Genomic DNA, 16,834 nt, shown 5'->3' with positions numbered 1-16,834 from the left:
AAGTCTATTTCGGATTCTTGTCCCTGAGAGGGTATTGCACCGAAATATCAGCTTCCGGCATTTCCAGAGAGTAACGAATTACTTCCAGAAGACGTTACTTTTAATGTGAACAGAACATTGATGAGACCAGATGTAGGCTACTGTCAGCAGTTTCTAGTCTCAATGTTACAAACAAAGGATACAGAAGCACTGGACAAAGTACGAACATGGATTCATACTGAAGAGGAGGCAACCTTTCGGAAAGACTGACAGGTTGTGGAGAAGATAAGTGTCCTGATAGAAGAGTTTAAGATTGTGTCAGGGTTCAGGCTGATGGAGAGGGAATGTTTCCACATGAGGGGGAGACCAAAATCAGGTCCCATTAGGGGAAATGAATAAGATAGACTTAGTTGAAACTTAGTTGAACCCTCCTGACTCACAGTAAGTGCACATGATCGTCCAATCTTCATTTAATCAGTAAGCCTTGTTCATACTGAACCTTATCTGCCTCCCTGCATGAATCTTAAATAAATGAGCGTAACCTGGACCCAGGTCTCCTGTGATCTGCACGTAGTACAACATCACAACAAATTTAATAATGTGCTAATAAGGTTAAATGAAGAGAGTTGGGATGAGGATCACACGCAGCTGCTATAGGACCTGTTGGGTTGAATGGCTTGTTTCTTCTTGTGCAAAGGCAGGAGGATGGAAATAAACGAGGACCTTGTGGAAATTCCACGTCGGATTGCAGTCGAGAAGAATGTGTATTCTTGTAAAATAATGAGAGGAAGTGATACGATTCTCCGGTTAATTTTAATTCGCGGAAGGAGTTGGAGCTCTTTTCAGGAAAAATGATTGAATGTTGCAGAAACAAAGTAATAAACTGGAGTTAAATGATCTTAGCAGGGCTGACCTCACTGCGTAAAGGTTTTTGTGTGCAATAAACTCACTTCTCCACATCTCGAATATAGATTGATACTGTCATGCAGAAAGGTAATTTATCCCCAGAGGTTATTGTAAGAAAATGATTGTGAATGTGGTCCTATGTGGTTTATATGAAAGAGTACAGCGCACAGTAATTGGGTATAGAACTTATTTCACAAGCAGAAAAGACTCATAACTCAACTATGACAGTGTTATGAATGAGCTTCAAGTTATTGTTTGTTTAGAAGTGAAGTTCAGTTTATCCGCTCACTGTACGCACGCCAACCTGGAAAACTGGTGAACACTCAACTGATGGGTTCAAAAATGCCTTGTCTCCATCCACCTGCCCCATACCAAACAAACCTGATAATGGTGGCAGAGTTGGTATCAATTCATCCCAAGGCAAAAAGTTAAGTGCTCGGGTCCCACTTCCACCCTCCTCTTAATACCTCACCCTATCAGGATTATCTTCAATTTGATTTTTTAAAATATCATCCTTATTTGATGGGATGTGGGCATCGCTGGCATTTGCTGCTCATCCCTAATTGTCCTTGAACACAATGGCTTGCTGGGTCGTTTTTGAGGGCAGTCAAGCACACCTTTCTTTTTTGGTTTCGAATATTTTATTGTATGTACAGAGGTTCCTGCAAAATTTAATCCCAACGGCGAAAGATTTTACTACTTCAGCTCCTTCTGGGAAACCGTTCTCTTCTGTTCGGCCTCCTCCTCGAGTTTCGGAACAATCTGCTCCTTCTCAGTGAGGATTGTCTCCATGTGACGTGGTGAGCACATGTACGAGTTGATGTGACCACGGGCACGATCGATACTCCGGTGCATCTTAGGTGGCTTGTTCACTTGTGAGCTCACTCACTAAGGAATCTACGTCCGGACCCTTGAGTTCAGCAATGCTTTCTACATTCTTTAGCATCTGCAGCAGAAACTCCGCAGTCTTTTTAGGCAAACGGCCGTGTGGCCATCGCCAGGCCTTATCTTTTTTTTAAATAACTTTTATTCAAATTTTTCAACAACACATTTTCTCCCAACAATCAAGTAAACAAGGTGTAGAAATAAACAGAAAGAGAAATTCCCCCCCCCCCCCCCCCCCAATACAAAGCAATAAATTAATAACTTAATAACAATACAAAAAAGAAGGAAATAGCGAACACACCGTCGCAAAAACAAATCCCCTTAATGGACCCCGAACCCACCCCTCCCAGGGTTGCTGCTGAGATTGACCACCCTCTACTTCTCCACCAGAAAATCGAGAAAGGGCTGCCACCGCCGGAAGAACCCTTGTACCGACCCCCTCAGGGCAAACTTAACCTTCTCCAGCCTGATGAACCCGGCCATGTCATTGATCCAGGCCTCCGGGCTCGGGGCTCGGGGGCTTCGCGTCCCTCCACTGTAAGAGAATCCTACGCCGGGCTACTAGAGACGCAAAGGCCAGGGTACCGGCCTCTAACGCCTCCTGCACTCCCGGCTCCGATGCTACCCCAAAGATCGCGAGCCCCCAGCCCGGCTCCACCCTGGAACCGACCACCTTGGACAGAGTTCCCGCCACCCCCTTCCAAAACCCCTCCAACGCCGGACACGCCCAGAACATGTGGGTGTGGTTCGCCGGGCCTCCCGAACACCTCCCACACCTGTCCTCTCCCCCAAAGAACCGGCTCAGCCTGGCCCCAGTCATGTGCGCCCTGTGCAGCACCTTCAGCTGAATTAAGCTGAGCCATACGCAAGAAGAGGACGAGTTCAACCTCCCCAGGGCGTCCGCCCACGTCCCATCGTCGATCTCTTCCCCTAGCTCCTCCTCCCACTTCACTTTCAGCTCTTCCACCGAGGCCTCCTCCTCCTCCTGCATCATCTGATAAATTGCCGAGATCCTCCCCTCTCCAACCCACGTCCCCGAGAGCACCCTATCCTGAACCCCCCTAGGCGGCAGTAGCGGGAACTCCGCCACCTGCCGCTTAACAAATGCCCTAATCTGCATATACCTGAAAGCATTCCCATGGGGGAGACTCCACTTCCCCTCCAATTCCTCTAAAGTCGCAAACTTCCCATCGAGGAAAAGGTCCCCCATCCGCCTGATGCCTGCCCTATGCCAACTCAAAAACCCACCATCCATTCAACCTGGTGCAAACCGATGATTGCTCCGTATCGGGGCCCACACTGAGGCCTTCACTTCCCCCCTATGCCACCTCCACTGCCCCCAAAGTTTGAGGGAAGCCACCACTACCGGACTCATAGAATACCTTGCCGGGGGGAGTGGGACCGGGGCCGTCACCAATGCCTCCAAACTCGTACCCACACAGGACGCCACCTCCAACCTCTTCCATGCGGCACCCTCCCCCTCCATCACCCACCTACGAATCATTGCCACGTTCGCAGCCCTGTAACACCCACACAAGTTGGGCAACGCCAAGCCGCCTACCTCCCTTCCTCGCTCCAGGAATACCCTCCTCACTCTCGGGGTCTTCCGCACCCACACGAACCCCAGAATACTCTTATTAAACCTCTTAAAAAAAGCCTTCGGAATCAATATGGGGAGGCACTGAAAAAGAAACAAAAACCTCGGGAGCACCGTCATCTGAACTGACTGGACCCTACCCGCCAAAGAGAGTGGCAGCGCGTCCCACCTCCTGAACTCCTCCTCCATCTGTTCCACCAGCCTCGAAAAGTTTAGCCCAGGGGTGGGCAAACTACGGCCCGCGGGCCGCATGCGGCCCGCCAAAGGTATTTCTGCGGCCCTCCAAATCATTAAAAAAAAAGAAATTTTTTTTTAAATATTTTTTTTTTTTTTTTTTTTTTTTTGAGGTTAATGGGGGGGGCTGTTGGGTTACTTACTGGTATAGGGTGGATACGTTGACTTGAGTAGGATGATCATTGCTCGGCACAACGTCGAGGGCCGAAGGGCCTGTTCTGTGCTGTACTGTTCTATGTTCTATATGAGGCGCCCAGAATCATAACCGGGTGAAGTAATTATTTTACTTAATATACTATGCGGCCCTTTGTGAATTGTGAATTTCTGAATGTGGCCCTTGCACGGTAAAGTTTGCCCACCCCTGGTTTAGCCTGTGCAGGGCCCCCCAGCTCCTACCTATCTGGACTCCAAGATATCTAAAGCTCCTCTCCGCCCTCTTCAACGCCCTCTCCTGGTCCCCCAGCTGCAGCACAAACAGGTCACTTTTCCCCACGCTGAGCTTATAGCCTGAAAAATCCCCAAACTCCCCAAATATCTTCAACACCCCTGGCACCCCCCCCCCCCCCCCCCCCCCCCCGCACAATCCCCCTCCAGTTCTTCGAATCCCTCAACGCCATGGCCAAGGGCTCATTTGCTAACGCAAAGAGCAGGGGAGACAAGGGGCACCCCTGCCTCGAACCCCAGGGCAGCCGAAAGTCCTCTGACTTCCTCCCATTCGCCACCACACTCGCTACCGGGGAGCTATACAGCAGCCCAGCAGCCTCACCCAGCTGATGAATCCCCCACCAAACTCGAACCTCCTCAGCACTTCCCACAGGTAGCTCCACTCCACCCTGCCAAAAGCTTTCTCCGCATCCATCGATGCTGCTATTTCCGCCTCCCCAGCCGCCGACGCCATCATCATAACATTAAGAAGCCGCCGTACATTGACATTCAGCTGCCTCCCCTTCACAAACCCCGTTTGGTCCTCATGGATAACCATCGGGACCACATCTTCCACCCTCCTGGACAGTACCTTCGCCAACAACTTTGCATCCACGTTGAAGAGCGAAATCGGCCTGTAAGACCCACACTGGAGGGGATCCTTATCCCGCTTCAGGATCAGTGAGATTATTGCTCTAGACATCGTCGGGGGCAAAGCCCCCCCCCCCCCCCTCGCCTCATTCAGGGTCCTCACAAGCAGCGGGCCCAGCAGATCTGAAAACTTCTTATAAAACTCCACCAGTAACCCGTCAGGTCCCGGTGCTTTCCCTGTCTGCATGCTCCCCAACGCCTCCAACAGCTCCTCCAACTCGATTGGGGCCCCCAGACCCTCCACCCACTCCTCCTCTACTCTTGGGAACTCCAGCTTATCCAGAAAGCGGTCCATCCCGCCCACCTCCCTAGGGGGCACCGCCCGGTACAGCCCCTCGTAAAAGGATCTGAACACCCCAGTAATGTCCCTGCCACTCCGCACCAAGTTCCCTCCTGCATCTGTGACTCCCCCTATCTCTCTCGCTGCCTCCCGCTTCCGGAGCTGGTGCGCCCCCACCACTCTCGGGATTAGCGCCCGGCTGAGAACAAAAATGTCAATCCGGGAATAAGCCTTGTGGACATGGGAGAAAAAGGAGAACTCCCTGCCTCCCAGCTTCAAAAACCTCCAAGGGTCTACCCCTCCCATCTGATCCATGAACCCCCTCAGCACTGAGGCCGCCGCCGGCCTCTTGTCCGTCCTAGACTTTGAACGATCCAGAGCCGGATCCAACACAGTATTAAAGTACCCTCCCAAGATCAAGCCCCCCGTCTCCAGGTCCGGGATCCGGCTCAACATTCGCCGCATGAAGCCCGCATCGTCCCAGTTGGGGCGTACACATTGACCAGAACCACCCGTTCCCCTTAAAGCCTACCACTCACCATTACGTATCTACCTGCACTGTCTGCCACCACACTCGACGCAACAAACGACAAGCTCTTGCCAACCAGGATCGCCACCCCTCGATTCTTCGCATCTAGCCCCGAGTGAAACACCTGTCCAACCCAGCCTCTTCTCAGCCTCACCTGATCCGCCACCTTAAGGTGCGTCTCCTGGAGCATAGCCACATCCGCTCCCAGCCCCTTCAGGTACGCCAAGACCCGGGACCACTTCACTGGCCCATTCAGCCCCCTCACGTTCCATGTGACCAGTCAAACCTAGGGGGGGGGGGGGGGGGGGGGGGGTCTTCCCCCTCCCTCTGTGCGGTCAGCCAGAGCTCTCCCTCGGCTCACCACGTGCCCGCAGAACCCCCCAGGCCCATTCCCCATGGTGGCAGACCCACCCCCCACACCAGCTGTTCCCCTCCGGCCCCTGTAGCAGCAACCTGGTACCCCCCCTACTTCCCCCACTGCTCCTCCAGCGCAGGAAGGAAACCCGCGCTTCCATCCCAAACCCCGCCCCCCCCGACCAAACATGCGGGAAAAAGACGGGCACATGACCCAGCGGGACCGCGAACAGCTCCCCAACCCTCCACCAGTGAAAAAAACGAAAAAGCACCCAAATAAATAATAACAGCCCCAAAATGCGAAAAAGCAGAACAGCAAAAAAGCAACATCAAACACAGCCAATAAAAAACGAAAGGTTACTAAGGAGGACCGAGCCTCCGGACTATGTACATCATTCCCCAACCCCCCAGTCTTCAGTTCGAGTCCAACTTCTCTGCCTGGACAAAGGCCCAGGCCTCCTCCGGAGAATCAAAGTAGAGCTAGCGGTCCTTGTAAGTGACCCAGAGGCGAGCCGGCTGTAGCAGGCCAAACTTCACCCCCTTCCTGTGAAGCACTCCCTTCGCCCAATTGAAACCAGCCCTTCTCTTCTCCACCTCCGCGCTCCAGTCCTGATAGATCCTGATCTCTGCATTCTCCCACCTGCTGCTCCTCTCCTTCTTCGCCCATCTCAGCACACACTCACGGTCAACGAAGCGGTGAAAGCGGACCAGCACCGCCCCAGGCGGCTCGTTCGGCCTGGGCTTCCTCAACAGCACTCGATGGGCACTCTCCAGCTCCAAGGGTCCTTGGAACGGCCCCATGCCCATTAACGAGTTCAGCATCAGGACCACGTAGGCCCCCAAATCCGAACCTTCCAGCCCCTCTGGGAGGCCCAGAATCCGCAGGTTCTTCCGACGGGAGCGGTTCTCCATCTCCTCCATCCTTGCCAGCCATTTCTTGTGATGCGCCTCGTGCGACTCCACCTTCACTGCCAGGCCCAGGAGTTCGTCCTCGCTCTCCGAGGCCTTTTGCCGTAGCTCTCGGATCTCCGCACCCTGAGCCGTCTGAGTTGCCATGAGCTTGTCCAGCGAGGCCTTAAACGGTTCCAGAATCTCAGCCTTCAGCTCTCTGAAGCAGCGCTGGAGCAGCTCCTGCTTCTCCTGCGCCCACTGCTGCCACGCTGCCGGTGCCACGCTGCCGGTTCCCCGCCCAACGCCATTTTGTTTTTCCTGCCTCGCACCTTTCTCTGCTCCAAAGCGATTTTTTGACCGCTCCGCTCCTGGTCCAGTCCATCCACCGGCAGATAAGCACAGTGCATGTGTTCCCACCCGGGGAAAAGTTCAACCAGCACCGCTGCGGGCCCTTAAAAGAGCCCAAAAGACCAAAAATAGCGGGAGCTACCGAACGTGCGGCTTAGCTCCGCATCACCGCAACCGGAAGTCCGCCAGGCCTTATCTTGTGCACACCTGCCAACACCGCCATTGTATCGGCGGAAAGAGACACATTTCCTCCTGATCAAATCATCCTTCAGGAGCTTGGTCACTCGGCGTATTCTTGAAGTCTACTCGCAAGTTGGAACCGCTTGCCTTGTATGATTTGGTGCGGTTTTCTGATGTGGGTCTGGAGTCAGATGTAGGCCAGAACAGGTCGATTTCCTTCTCTGAAGACCATCAGTGAACCAAATTGCTTTTCACAATAATCAGTAATAGTTGACTGGCTTTCAATTCCAGATGTTATGAATTGAATTTAAATTTCACTTGGGTGGGAGTGGGGGGGGGAGGTGGGGGTTTGTAACCCTGGGCGAGATTCTCTAATAATGGGGCTATATCCCCACGCCGGCGTGAAAAGCGGCGTCAATGGCCCCCGAAAGTGAGGAATTCTCCACTTTCTAGGGGGCTAGGTTACCGCCAGAGTGGTCCCCGCAGCTCCAGCCGGCGCGGAACGGCTGGCATATTTCCGCGCATGCGTGCTACGGCCGGCGCATTTCCACGCGTGTGCGGGGGTTCCCTTCTCCCCGCCGGCCCCCGGGCAATATGGTGGAGCCCTACAGGGGCCCGGCGCAGAGTAAAGTAGGCCCCCACGGAACCAGCCCGCCCGCCGATCGGTAGGCCCCGATCGCAGGCCAGGCAACCTTGAGGGCCCCACCCTGGGGTCGGAACCCCCCCCCCCCTCCTCCAGGCCAGCCCCCGCAGACACATCTTCCAGGTCCCGCCGTGTGGGAGGTGAGTAATCCACGCTGGCGGGAATCGGCGGAACCCGTCGGCCACTCGGCCCATTGGGGCCCAGAGAATCGCGGGGGGGGGGGGTGGGGGGGGCATTGTTAACGGACACCGACCGGCGTAGCAGCGATCCCACGAGCGCCCGAAAAATGGTGCCGGAGAATGGAGAAGCCGGCGTCGCGGTGGCGGGGCTTGAGAATTGTGCCCCCCCTCCCCCGGGGATTCCCTGACCCAGCGCCGGGCTGGAGAATCCAGGCCCATGTATCTAGAGTGGTCTGAATTACTAGCCTAGTGACATTACCTTCTCTGTCCTTCTCCTTCAAGTGTTTTATCTTGCTCCCCCTTTGAAAATGCACCGATGCAATTTGTCTCCACAAAATCAAGGCTGATGCTGCAGTTTTATTCCAATCTCAAGTCAGTTGGTGAAATATGAAACGAGACACTCGTTCTTTCCACATTATTCACAAAGTGCAGCATTACACATAGAATCGTAGAATCACTCCAGTGCAGACGAGGCCATTTGGCCCATTGAGTCTGGACCGGCCCTCCAGAAGAGCATCGTTCCTCAGCCCAGTACCCACCCTATCCTCACCTAACATTTGGACACGAAGGGCCAATTTATCATGGCCAATCCATCTAACTTGCCCATCTTTGTACTGTGGGAGGAAACCGGAGCACCCGGAGGAAACACACGCAGACACGGGGAGAACGTGCAGACTCCGCATAGACTGTCACCCGAGGCTGGAATGGAACCCTAGTCCCTGACCCTGTGAGGCAACAGTGCCAACCACTGTTTGTATGGTGTGTCCACCTCTGGTTTCCAAGGGAGATACTCAAACATTAAGACGGTCAAAGGGAGACCCGCAGAACCTTGCTCTGGTGTCATCGGTCTGTGTTGTGAAGAGATACGGTGGGTGTTCGTTCAAGCTTTTCAGCTCTGAAAGGAAGTTTCTGAAGTGACCTTATATTGGTTTGTGGACGGCACACGATGAAGGAAGGAAACCGGCACCGAGTCAGCAATGTTCCTACAAGCCAGCATATGTTTGGAGAAATGGATAGCTTATGGGACGAGGAATCCCGCTGCTTTATTATCCTGGGAAGAAGGCCATGGAGCAGCATAATGGCTAGCACTGTTGCATCACCGTGCCGGCACCCCGGTTCGATTCCTGGCCTGGGTCACTGAGTGTGTGGAGTCTGCAAGTTCTCCCCCTGTCTGCCTTGGGTTTTCTCCGGGTGCTCCGGTCTCCTCCCACAAGTCCCATCCCGAAAGACGTGCTTGTTAGGGTGAATTGGACATTCTCAATTCTGCCTCTGTGTACCCGCCGGAATGTGGCGACTCGGGAACTTTCACAGTAACTTCATTGCAGTGTAAATGTAAGCCTACTGGTGACAATAATAAAGATGATTATTATTAACAGACTATGAGACAAAGCTTCGAAGATGGAGCCATTAAAAAGTCAGGGTTGTAATACAAACTGGAAAAGGTTGCTCAGCAAGTGTAGGGGTAAAGGACCTGGCAACAGTATCCAGACAGGAGCGCTTACATGATTCCACAGTCTCTCTGAGCTGTGGTATTGATAGCTCCCTGCGTGGTTTGTTAATCAGCGGATAGTTTAATTTTTGAGCTTCCAGGCTACGGGATGAATTTTGATTGTATTGTTCTGTCTGAGGGCTAGCGGTGATGTCATGCACAATTTCATATTCTGGTCACAAGTGAATTTGCCTAATTAATCATTGATTCCTGTTGTGGAATGGTGACCCTCCGCTGCGAGGAGATGAGCTTGCCCATGCACTCGAAACTTCAGGTTGCCCTGGGCAGCAAAGCTGACAAATTGAACACGAGCAACAGCAACAAAAAAAAAATCAGGGATGTTGTGAAGGTGCAGTGCACCGAATGCCATTGTATTCTGTGACAAAGATTACAGTGATGATATCTTCACCGGTGTGTCAATATCTCATCGACGGCCCGCGCACTGTTGCATTGCAACCATCTATGGTGGGAGTTATCAGAACACGGATTGTTTGATATGAAGTTGCATTTGCCCTCGTTGACCACAGAGCTGAGATGATTTAATATGGTGCACTGCTCCTGCAATCTATACACTTAGCGCTCATGCCTAATGTCTAGTGGTCTAATATTTCAGAGCATTGTGTGGGCTCCTGTTCAGGGTTAGGCCAGCCCCTTTTGGGTTTAATGTACTCATAATATGGACCCCAAATAGTGATTGGTCTGAGATAGCGATGCTACCCTTACCAGATTGCCCTGGAGTCTCCAGAGCTGAAAGAGTCATCTCCAGAACAAGGCTCCAAGGCCCTGTCGAAAAAGCATAAGGACATTGTTTTTCCAAAAACAAATTCTTTGAATTTTTGTTTATTACTTGTAACAATGTTGGACATGGGCGGGGAAGAAATGCCTCTTTGACTCATTGTCTAATTGGATAGTGAAGACTCTGTTTGCTTTCCAATCATATGGGAAGATGGTATTCTGCAAGGACGAATATACCAGGTGACCAATGGTGGATGTGCAGGGGTGGCGTCATGGCAATTGGAGGTGACAGGTCACATAATGGCACTTGCCCAACATTGGACAATTCTATTGTTGGGACTGATGGCAATTGTGACTATTCAAGAAAGGGAGGGCAAATAAAAAGCAAAGCACTTCCCAAGTGTTGATAATCTGAAGGGTGGCACAGTGCTTATCACTGCTGTCCCACAGCACCAGGGACCCAGGTTAGATTCCGACCTCTGTGTGGAGTTTGCACTTTCTCCCCCGTGTCTGCGTGGGTTTCCTCCGCGTGCTCCAGTTTCCTCCCACGGTCCAAAGATGTGCAGGTTAGGTGGATTGACCGTGTTAAAATTGTCCCTTAGTGTCACAAAGGTTAAGTGGGGTCACGGGTTTAAGGGGATAGGGCAGGAGAGTGGGCCCAGGTGGGGTGCTCTTTCGGTGGGTGGGTGGAGACACGATGGGTCGAATAGCCTCCTTCTGCGCCATGGGAATTCTATGGATTCTATAAAACAAGGACAGGAAACACAACAGGTCAACTGGCATCTGTGGAGAGAAGAAAAGAAGTTGACACTTCATCAGAAATGAAAAAAATAACAGCATTTAAGTGGGACCTCAACAAAGAGAAATGGTAGTAAAAACAAGCATAGTAAATAGGGGTAATATATATCTGTATTCCGCTTGAAAGCAAATTAAGAGATGATTCAGCATCTGAGGTGATGCCAGTGAGAACAATGAGAATGGCCTCAATCGCCAGGACCACGTAAGGCGTGAATGCAATTTTGTGAAACGCTTCCTTGAGAATCCCCTGTTCATTCCTGAATTTCAAGTTACAGTTAGTCTGTTGGACTGGAGAAGCAGAGGCGGTTCTCATTAGGGCATGGAGGCTAAGGGAGGATTTGATGGAGGTATCTAAAATCATGAGAGGTTTAGGTGAAGTGAAATGAAGAGAATTTTTTTCCCATGGTTGAAGAATTGATAGCCAGAGGGTACAGGTGCAAGCTGATCGGCAAAAGAAACAGACAGAGGATGTGAGGAAGAATCTTTTTTATTAACGCAGTGGGTGATGATGGTTTGGAATGCAATGACTGAAAGGGCGGTGGATTCGGATTCAAGAGAAGCTTTAGTAAGGGAATTGGATGGAAAGTGGAAGAAGAAACAAATGACAGGGGAATAGGGGGCGGCATTCCCTCAGCCCTGGCCGGGCCGGAGAATCGCAGGGACGGGCGCGAATCGCGCAACGCCGACCCGCCGCCGGTCTGCCGATTCTCTGGAGAGCGGAGAATCGGCGCCATTGGTGCCGGCGCGGTCGGTGCGACGCCGGTCGGGTGCCGCTCTATGCGCCCCCCCCCCCCCCCCCCCCCCGGCTATTCTCCACCCGGGATGGGCCGAGCGGCCGCACAAAAGATCCGAGTCCTGTCGGCGCCGTCCACGTGTGGTCTTACCGGCGAGACCTCGGCATGCATGCATCCGGGGGCGGCCTGGTGGGGGAGGGGGGTCCGACCCCAGGGGGGGGGGCCCTACGATGTGGCTCAGCCCGTGATCGGTGGCTACCGATCGGCAGGCTGGCCTCTCGGGCTGGGGGCCTCTTTTGCTCTGCGCCGGCACCTGTAGCCCTACGCCATGTTGCATCGGGGCCGGAGCGGAAAAGGAAGCCACTGCGCATGCCGCATTGGCGCCGGTCCCACTGCACATGCGCAGACCCGCGGCGCCCATCTGACGCCAGCATCGGCAGCTGGGGCGGCGTGGGTCACTCCAGTGCCGTGCTGGCCCCTGTAGGGGTCAGAATCGCTGCACCTGAGGCCATGTTGACGCCGTCGTGAAATGCGACGGCATTTATGACGGCGTCAACGCTTAGCCTCAGGATCAGAGAATCCCACCCCTGAAATGCAGCGGGTGTGGGGACCAATTGCCAGCAGAGTTGACCCAACCTGATAGACTGAAAACACTCTTCTCTGATTCTCTGGTGCAGTTTCTGATTCTTTCTCTTAAACAAACAATGGCAAGTGTGAACCCGTAAATCAGCCAACTTGAGCAGGTCGTCATTCTGACGAATGAACAGAACTGATTTATCCTGTGAATTTCACCCCCCGCCCCCCCTCCGCCCCACTACTAGTTTTAGATTAACATTTGACTACAGATTGAATCTTTCGACATTTCCTATTTATTTCCATTCTAATTCAGAATAAGTGGCCTTGCTCCGACAACAACCTACTGTGACGCGCCGCTGCCTCCTCATTCCTCACCTACCTGATGACCCGCGCAGTTAATAAAACATTTACTCCTGCCATTGAACTTCCCCTGACCTTGTGTTGTTTTATCTTGGCTGTGATTGACAGGTCGTTTATAAGAACAACGACATCAGGCTCGAGCTCTCACGCCTGGCCAGGATTAAGGATCCCAAAATGAAGATCCACGGCGATGTTGTGTTCACGTGCGAGAACGTCGCCACCCTGGACCCCATATCGTTCGAGACGCCGGAGGCGTACATCAGCCTGCCAAAGTGGAACACCAAGAAAATGGGCTCGATTTCGTTCGATTTCCGCACATCCGAGCCCAGCGGCCTCATTCTGTTCACGCACGGAAAGCCGCAGGAAAGGAAAGACCTGAGGAGCGTGAAGAAAACCAAAGTGGACTTTTTTGCAGTTGAGCTGTTGGACGGGAACCTGTTCTTGCTGCTGGACATGGGCTCCGGCACGATCAAGATCAAATCTACCATGAGGAAGGTGAATGACGGGGAATGGTATCACGTGGACATACAGCGAGACGGAAGATCAGGTAAGGAAGGGAGCAAAACGTTCACGCTCACTGAGGAGCTTACGAAGAGAGAGGGGGGGTGGGCGGGGGAAATGAAACACAAAGTATATTTTCCATTACAATGGCCCGGCAAAAAGCAATTCTGCGAACAGTAAACTTTGGCCGAGGATTAGGAATGACTGCACTCAGGGGCAGCACGGTGGCGCAGTGGGTTAGCCCTGCTGCCTCACGGCGCCGAGGTCCCAGGTTCGATTCCAGCTCTGGGTCACTGTCCGTGCGGAGTTTGCACATTCTCCCCGTGTTTGCCTGGGTTTCGCCCCCACAACCCAAAGATGTGCAGGGTAGGTGGATTGGCCGTGCTAAATTGTCTCTTAATTGGAAAAAAATGATTGGGTATTCTAAATTTATAGAAAAAAATAATGACTGCAAGTTGATAAATACACAGCTTACTATGTGATGTGGAAATCAGTCTTCCTTGTTAACTTGATTCCTGACCTGTGCCATATTTTCACCAGGATGAAAAAAAGATTAAAATAATGGTGCTCCTGGGCAGCAGGGTGGCACAGTGGTTAGCACTGCTGTCTCACAGCGCCGAGGTCCCAGGTTCGATCCTGGCTCTGGGTCACTGTTCGTGTGGAGTTTGCACGATCTCCCTGTGTTAGCGTGGGTTTCGCCCCCACAACCCAAAGATGTGCAGGGTAGGTGGATTGGCCATGCCAAATTGCCGCTTAATTGGAAAAAATGAATTAGGTACTCTCAATTTATTTTTTTAAAATAATGGTGCTCCTGACTGAAAAAAATGAAAATAACTTGGGTTTCACGTTACATTGTCTACCAATTTTCTCTGCTCCTGTCCTGAAGCTATTGACCACTGTTCACATAAAGTTCCATTGATGCAGCACACTCACTGTGGAACCTCACACGAGTGCCTGTTCTGCATTCATTGTCCCAGAAAATGGGTCTCATGAGGTTACCTGACCAGTGGATTGGAAAGGAGCTGCTACACACCTCAGCCTGATGAAGGGTTGTCAACTGTCCATGAATTTAGCCTGAGTCTCCAGAAAATAAAGAGTTACCCCCAGACACTGCTGCGAACAATCCTGGACTCCAGTCTGCAGGCTGTCCTAAGAAAAGAATATTTTTTTAAGTTCCCATTTAACTCTTCTCTTTGCTCATTTTTAAAAATATATTGGGAAGGCTGGAGAAAATATTGTTTGAATGATTGTCCAGAGTCTCCCATTATGATGAGTTCAATTCCTGTTAGTCAAGGGAAGGTCGAGGGGTTATGGATGTTTTGGGCGGCCAATGACGTGACAGTGAGGGAGAGATCATGTGATGAAACCTCCAGGAATACACCCAACGGGTTGGCAACCCTAGCCTGGTGCCTTCCTCATTTAGCATCGCAGACACACATAGGCACAAGCCCACATTCTTTCTAACAGGGAGTTATGGAATGTTGAGAGCAGAGGGACTATTTATGACTGTTTATTTTCCACCAGCAAGTCCAATAACTTGTCTTTATGTAGCACCTTTCATGTAATAAAATGCCCCAAGGTCTTCCATCGGAGTGTTATAAAACAGTATTAAACATTGAGCCGCATAGGGAGGTGGTAGAGCAAATGGCTAGAAGCTTGGTCAACGAGATAAGTTTTATGGATTGTCTTAGTGAGGTTTAGCAGAATTCCAGAGCTTCGGGCCTGGCAATTGCAAGTATGGCAACCAATAATAGAGCTATTAAAGTTTAGATTTCTCCGGGGGGGGGGGGGGAGGCTGGTGAAGGTTACAGAGATAGGAAGACATGAGGCTGTGGAGAGATTTGAAAACCAGGATAACAAATTTCAAATTGAGGCATTGTTTGACGGGGACCCAATATCGGGTAATGTGCCCAGGCTCAGTAGGTGACCAGGGCTCGGTGAAAGTAAAGCCATGGGCAGCTAATCTCTGGATGACCTGAGGTTTGTGCAGAAGGCGACCCGGGGTTGTGTTGGAATCGGCAAGTGTAGGAGTAAGGATCTGCTGTGCCCTCCACAACCTGGCACAGCAGCAGGGTGGCATGCTGGGGAGGAGGAGGAGGGACATGCGGCCTCATCTGAGGAGGCTGTGGACCAGGAGGGGCTGGTGGATGGACCTGGGAGGAGCCTCAGGAGGAGAGGGAGGATGGAGGACAGGCAGCAAGGGTCTGACACGCCCGGAGGATCATCAGATTCCCATAGGACAAGGCTGAGCTAGTAATGCCCAGGTTACTTTTCTGTGGATGTGGGTTCAAATCCCACCCCAGCAACAATATCTAATGAAAGATTGTCTCAGTAATGGTGACCGTGAAGCTGGCTTTGAGTGTTGCAAAAAACCCTTCTGCTGGCACTAATGCCCCTTTAAGGCACCCATGATCCCATGACGGTATATGAAGAACAGTGGGGTTTTCTCAGTGTCCTAACCAAAATCAGTCCCCCAACCGGCATTGAGCTTGCCCGGTTTTCTCTTGCAGGTACTATATCGGTGAATAGTCGACGCACCCCGTTCACGGCGAGTGGAGACAGTGAGATTCTTGACCTGGAGGGGGACATGTACCTCGGAGGCCTGCCAGACAACAGAATGGGCTCCATCTTGCCCACGGAGCTGTGGACCGCCATGCTCAACTACGGCTACGTTGGCTGCATCAGGGACTTGTTCATTGACGGCAGGAGCAAGGACATCCGACAGTTGGCCGAGGAGCAGAATGCTGCTGGGGTCAAGCCATCCTGCTTACGTGTGAGCATCAAACAGTGCGACAGCAATCCCTGCAAGAACAATGCGGTGTGCCGGGAAGGTTGGAACCGGTTCATCTGCGACTGCACAGGCATGGGCTACTGGGGGAGAACGTGTGAAAGAGGTAAGTGTGATTTAATGTCATGAGAAAGCAAATTATTTTGTTTTATGCTGATTTCCTGTGACAAGATAACAGTGTGCCAAGTGCTTGCTTCAGGAATTCGGCATGTTGGAGAACTATGGGATGGCAAGTGGCAGATTTGATCTCTTGCAGCCCTCAATGCATAATCTTAGCCATGCAACTGAGAAATATTCAGGCATTATCCGATATTCAGGCTGAACCTCCCATGCCCACATCTGGTTGCAGAACGTGTCTGTAAAGAAACCTTAGAATCATAGAATCCCTACAGTGCAGAAGGAGGCCATTCGGCCCATCGAGTCTGCACCGACCCTCTGAAAGAGCGCCCTGCCGAGGCCCAGATTCTCCACCATATCCCCGTAACCTCACCGGGGGGCAATTTAACAAGGCCAATCCACCTAAACTCCGCATCTTTGGACAGTGCGATGAAACCACAGCACCCGGAGGAAACCCACGCAGACGCGGGAAGAATGTGCAAAATCCACAGATTTGAACCAGGGTCCCTGGCGCTGTGATTCAGCAGTGCTAACCACTGTGCTATCCCGTAGTCTTCTGTATGTTAACCTTATTAACCACTTGTAACCATATACATGTATACAGTAAAGGGTATAGGCATGGAGCTATCTCCATGTGCAAGTCTTCTGTTCACATTC

The 16,834-nt window shown here is 51.9% G+C and overlaps 1 protein-coding gene and 1 pseudogene across 1 annotated transcript in view; one reads left to right on the top strand and one right to left on the bottom strand.

Moving 5' to 3' along the window:
- The window catches only part of nrxn3a (neurexin 3a), a 1,956,983-nt gene that overhangs the window by 601,296 nt on the left and 1,338,853 nt on the right, over positions 1–16,834 (top strand). Inside the window, exons 7-8 of the mRNA XM_038773738.1 lie at positions 12,880–13,318; positions 15,783–16,166. Of these exons, the coding sequence (XP_038629666.1) occupies positions 12,880–13,318; positions 15,783–16,166 (823 nt within the window). The remainder of the gene's footprint in view (positions 1–12,879; positions 13,319–15,782; positions 16,167–16,834) is intronic.
- Positions 1,582–12,831, bottom strand: LOC119962347 (annotated as a pseudogene).

Source organism: Scyliorhinus canicula, chromosome 2 (genome assembly GCF_902713615.1).
Source record: "Scyliorhinus canicula chromosome 2, sScyCan1.1, whole genome shotgun sequence".
In the NCBI taxonomy this organism is placed as follows: Eukaryota; Metazoa; Chordata; class Chondrichthyes; order Carcharhiniformes; family Scyliorhinidae; genus Scyliorhinus; species Scyliorhinus canicula.
Note: the sequence above shows the minus strand (reverse complement) of the source record. Positions and strands in the feature narration are given on the sequence as shown.